The sequence below is a fragment of the Octopus bimaculoides genome, chromosome 24 (assembly GCF_001194135.2).
Source record: "Octopus bimaculoides isolate UCB-OBI-ISO-001 chromosome 24, ASM119413v2, whole genome shotgun sequence".
NCBI classification, from domain to species: domain Eukaryota; kingdom Metazoa; phylum Mollusca; class Cephalopoda; order Octopoda; family Octopodidae; genus Octopus; species Octopus bimaculoides.
The window spans coordinates 31493380-31498900 of NC_069004.1; the positions used below are offsets into that span (position 1 = coordinate 31493380).

General features: G+C 41.6%; 1 protein-coding gene across 1 annotated transcript in view; it reads left to right on the forward strand.

The window, feature by feature from the left end:
- Window positions 1-5521, forward strand: part of LOC106878041 (nephrocystin-3) — a 25333-nt gene that overhangs the window by 9359 nt on the left and 10453 nt on the right. Inside the window, exons 6-12 of the mRNA XM_052976297.1 lie at window positions 393-504; window positions 1208-1318; window positions 2464-2637; window positions 3431-3624; window positions 4451-4620; window positions 4900-5071; window positions 5391-5502. Coding sequence (XP_052832257.1) covers window positions 393-504; window positions 1208-1318; window positions 2464-2637; window positions 3431-3624; window positions 4451-4620; window positions 4900-5071; window positions 5391-5502 — 1045 coding nt within the window. The remainder of the gene's footprint in view (window positions 1-392; window positions 505-1207; window positions 1319-2463; window positions 2638-3430; window positions 3625-4450; window positions 4621-4899; window positions 5072-5390; window positions 5503-5521) is intronic.

The window sequence follows — 5521 nt, forward strand, 5'->3', positions numbered from 1 at the left end:
TGTGTTTATTTGGCAAGAGATTTTTTTTAAATGACCATCTCGAAATATAACAAAATCTGTTGTAATACACAATTTCACAACAAGAATCTCACAAAACAAATTCATAAAAAAAAAAAAAAATAGTTCACTAATAAATTCAGCCCCCTTAATACTCAAAATCATTTCAGGTGTTTAGAGACCCTACCTTGAAAAGCCAAGGCATCCCACCACCCCAGCAAAGGTTGAATATTGACCATTTTATTTTACCAACTGCTGCTCTAAGTTTTTAAGACAATAAAATCTTATGTCTGACATGTTGCTGTTTATTAGGGTTTTTTTCATCATTTTTTTGTTTTTTATTAAAGTATTTGAGTTTTTTTTTTTGTTCAATCTTCCCCTCTCCTCTTCATCAGTGCAAGTGGAAAGTCTTGGCATGTCTTTTACCATTTTGTTGGCGCCGTACCAGGTTCTACAACCGTTGAGGTCATGCTCAAAAGACTACTTCGAGAAATGGACAGAATTAATGTAAGTTAACAACCAGTTCTCCCTTGTTTTATTCGTGTGTGTGCTTATAGACATAGGTGTGGCAGTGTGGTTAGAAGCTTGCTTCCCAACCACATGGTTCCAGGTTCAGTCCCACTGTGGCACCTTGGACAAATGTCTTCTACTAGAGCCATGAGCTGACCAAAGCCTTCTAAGTGGATTTGGTAGACAGAAACTGAAAGAAGCCTGTTGTGTGTATGTATGTATATGTGTGTGTGTCCTAAACAAAATGGCATTAATTTTTGACTCACCCCCATATATATATAGAGAGAGACTCTATATGAGCCTCACAAGTTATCCACAAAGCTTTGGGCTTTGTGGGTGCAAAATCTTGGGTAACTCTATATAAAATTTTCTTGTAATAATCACTGCTCTATTTAGCCATCCGGTTGCACCAGTCCTCAGTCAAATCATCCAACCCATGCTAGCATGGAAAGCGGACGTTAAACGATGATGATGATGCTTCTTTCTGATATATGTTTTTTTTTAACTATATATATATATATATATATATATATAGTGATGTGATGTCCTCTCATATCATCTTCATCACCCCCTGCCATTCCTTGCCTTTCTTATAATTCTTGATCATTCCTGTCTATTAAGCTTCCTTCCTCCCTTCCAAACATGACAATCCGGTACATAACTTGTCTGCAATATCACTTTGTCTTTTTTTTTTTACCAGGACTCCAATATGCCGCCCAAAGATCTTGACGCCACAGCCCAGATGTGTTGCAGTATGTTGTCCAACCCAAACACACGTCCTCTCATTATGTTTGTCGATGCCCTCAACCAGGTAAATATCATAAAGGAACACGTCTTTTTAGATAAAGACTCCCCAACACCCTTTATCGGTCATGTCAACAAAACCTAGTTCAGTCATTGGTGAATAAGCATGTGCAGGTGCCATGTAATAAGCACCTGTGCCAGGTGGCACGTAAAAGCACCTGTGTTGGTGCCAGGTGATAAGCACCCATACAGATGTCACACTGAAAAGCACCCATGCCACCTAAAAATCACTCAGTACACCCTGTAAAAGTGGTTGGTGCTAGGAAGGGCATCCAGCTGTAGAAGCCATGATTAGAACCTGCTGCAGCTCTCCGCCTGGCCTGCTCCTGTCTAACTGTCCAACCCATGCCAGCTTGGAAAGCAGATATTAAATGATGATGGGAATGAAAGGATGGGAGGCAAAATGGACCCCTGGCTTGATTTCAATTCAGAACGCAAACAGCCGGAACAAATATTGGTAAAGACATTTTGTTTGATGTTCTGACAAATCTTTTAATGAACCACTTTGGATTTGGAACTTTATTTTATCAACCAGGAACAGATGAAATCTTGGCAAGGTTTCCTACTCCTGCCTGCTCATGGTGCTCCTTTTACCCAGTCACGGTCCTCTTCCCACCCAGTCGTGCTCCTCCTCCCGTCCAGTCGCATTCTCCTCCTCCCATCCAGTCGCATTCTCCTCCTCCCATCCAGTCGCACTCTCCTCCTCCCACCCGGTCGCGCTCCCCTCCTCCCACTCAGTCTTGCTCCTCCTCCTGCCCGGTCGCGCTCCTCCTCCCCGGTCGCGCTCCTCCTCCTCCCCGGTCGCGCTCCTCCTCCTCCCGTCCGGTCACACTCTCCTCCCACCTAGTCGCACTCTCCTCCTCTCACCTGGTCGCGCTAACCTCCTCCCACCAGCTCGCACTTCTCCTCCTCCTCCCACCTGGTCGCACTCCTCCACTACTAATCCATGATGCTCTTCCTCCCCAGTCGTGGTGCTCCACCTACCTAATCCTGGTAACTCCGCCCACCTTGTGGTTTCCACTGCCTTCCATTAAAACCTACCACCATACAAAATTTTTTAAAAAACCCCATGCCTCCATCATTTCACTCAAACCCACATTAACCAACGCATAATCTCCAACATTCTTTTTCCCTTCTTATTTCTCGTTGTAGTTTGTTGATGACCAGGCTGCTCGGGTACTGAGTTGGTTGCCACGGAAACTAGCACCACAAGTTCGAATAATTTTCTCATCCATAGGCAAATCCCAGCAACACCTAACTTTGGTCAATCGTGAGACGAAACCGATTGAAATACACATAACTCCACTGGACGTGGAGTCGCGTAAGGTACCGTGGCTCCTCTTACTATTTTTGCAACCACCACCACCACCACTCCTACTACTATTTCTATGACCTCTACTACTACTACTACTACTATGCTATTACTGCTGATAATAATAAGGATGTTAATCCCATTTTGTAACTCATGACTATGTTGAGACAGTTAACCCTACCTTGTGACACCCCCTGCCTCCAAACACTATGTTGAGGCAGTTGACCTTAATTTATGACTATGTTGAGACGGTGAACCATAATTTGTGATACTATGTTGAGGCAGTTAACCCTTCCTCGTGACACAGAGGCGGTCCTACATCCAGACACTGTTGAGACCGTTACACTTCCTCCAAATTCTATGCTGAGGCAGTTAACCTTCATGACTTTGTTGAGGCAGTGAACCATACCATGTGACACTATGTTGAAGCAATTAACCCTACTCCCAGACACTCTTGAGGCAGTTAACCCTACGTCATGACACTGTTGAAGCAGTTAATCCTACATTGTGACACTATGTTGAGGCAGTTAATCCTACTTGGTGACTCTTTTGAGACAGAGAACCATACCTTGTAACACTGTGTTGAGGCAATTAACCCTACCTCGAGACACTGTTGAGACAGTTAACCCTACCACATGTAACTATGTTGGGGCAGTTAATCGTCCTTCCAGACACTATGTTGAGGCAGTTAACCTTGCTTCATGCCATTATGTTGAGACAGTTAACTCCCCACAACACAAAGCTACATTGAAGCTGTAAAACTGACCCCTTTTTTTATGTTTCCCCTCTCTCTCCCCACCCACACAGGATATGGCTCGGGATTTGTTGCAGTCCGATGTAGGGAACGAAATTTGTTTATCTGATGACCAGTTAAATGATCTGATGACCAAAGAATCGTCCGAAAACCCTCTCTGGCTTGCTGTAGCTTGCGAGGAATTGAAACATGTAAATAATGGTGAAATTAATCAAAAGATTAACGATCTCCCAAATGGTTTGCTCAAGTAAGTCGCATTACGTTATTGTCAAAACTCCCCCTGGCCCCTTCCTCGAGTAAGTCACATTACATTATTGTCAACCCCAACACCCCCCCACTCACTAGCCCCTTCCTCAAGTAAATTGCATTACATTATTCTCAAACCCTCCCCTGTGTAATGTAGTTGCATTACATTATTGTCCACTTTCCCATGCTTACATGGGTCAGATGTAGTCTTTTGAGACGAATGTTCTACAGCTGGATGCCCTTCCTGTCACCAATCCTTACCGATTTCCAAGCAAAGTAATATTTTCCCCCATGGCCAGACATGTTTGGTTGTCTCCCCTTCCATTGGAGTTTAGTTTTTTCACCTAACACCGAATGTTGCTAAATGTTTAACTGCATGCCTGTATGTATGTCTCTTGGATTGTGTCACATATATATATATATATATATATAATATATAATCCAAATAGTTATACGCATATATATATATATATATATGTCACCTAACACCCTGTTAAAACCCTAGCATGAAACCAATTGGTAAGATCACCTGTAATGGATATATGATACTGTACACTTTAATATACCCATGCTATTGACAGATATATGAGTGCCTTTTTTCCTGACGTATGGACTCTTAGACACACCTTAGACATATATTTGTGTGTAAATTGTATAACTTGTAATAGGAAGGGTGCCCAGCCATAGAAAATCTACTTCTATGAACTCTGACCTTTGCAAGTACAGAAAAAGGGGAAATTAAATGCCAATGATGAGATATATTTGTATATCTGTTAATTATATTTCTCTCTCTTTGTTTTTCTCTCTTTCGGAAAACGCGTGTCCAGTCTGTTGGCTGAGGTTTTGACCAGACTGGAAAACACTCCACAAGGCAACCTCATCACTGCAACACTTTGTCTTCTTGAAGCTTCTTCTGTTGGACTCTTGGAGTCTGAATTACGTCAGATATTGGGGAACGAGGCCACCCTCATGCCTCCATCACCTTTTGATGAAAAAGGTCAGACCATCTTTTTCCCTTTCTCACTCTCTTTCTTTCTTTTCCTTTCACTGTTGTCTTCCCCTCTCTTCCTATGTCTCTTCTCTTCCCTCTCTTTTCTTCTTTATTCTCCCTCTCACCACTACTCTCTCTCTCCTTGCATACAAATTTTGTGTATGTATGTATGTTTTTGTGTATCTTTGTCTATGCATGTGTTTAAGTAGTTGTGCATATGTAATATATATGTGTATGTGTTTATGTGTATATATATATATGTGTGTGTGTGTTTTACATATGCAGAAGAGAAAGAAAGTTCTGAGAAAGAAAGTACCAAGCACTGCCAGAGCTTGCCAGAAGAGAAATGGCAAGAAGTTTATTCAACCCTGAAACCATTTCTACGACCTTATGGAGACAGCAAGGAAGGAAGGATTGACTTCTACCATCGGGCAGTGAGCAAAGCTGTGAGAAAAATGTAAGTAACAAGTTCCTTCTCGTCTTATCCTAACAACAGACACTGCTTTCTAGGGTTCGGTTTGTTGAAGGTGTATTTGGTTGCGAAACCTGTGGTAGAGGCGGGTGGTACAAAGGACCTTAAGTGACAGACTGTTGTGTATGTGCATTTGTTTATATGTATATATATATATATATATAAATATGCTTACTTATGTGTATTGGCATTCCTTAACCCAGTGAAGTATCCTCGCCTCAGTTCTTCTTAATATCAATCTTGACAAACAGATATTTCATTGTTGTTGTTGATTATGAGTTTTATTTTCTTTATTTTACTTCAGCTATTTCGAGCCAGAAGAAAGTGAACTTGATAAAGGTCGATCATATTATTGGTGGCACAAGAAACTTGCAGACTTTTTCCAAAACACACCGAATACAGACCGTATGATAGAAGTAAGGACATTTTGTTTAA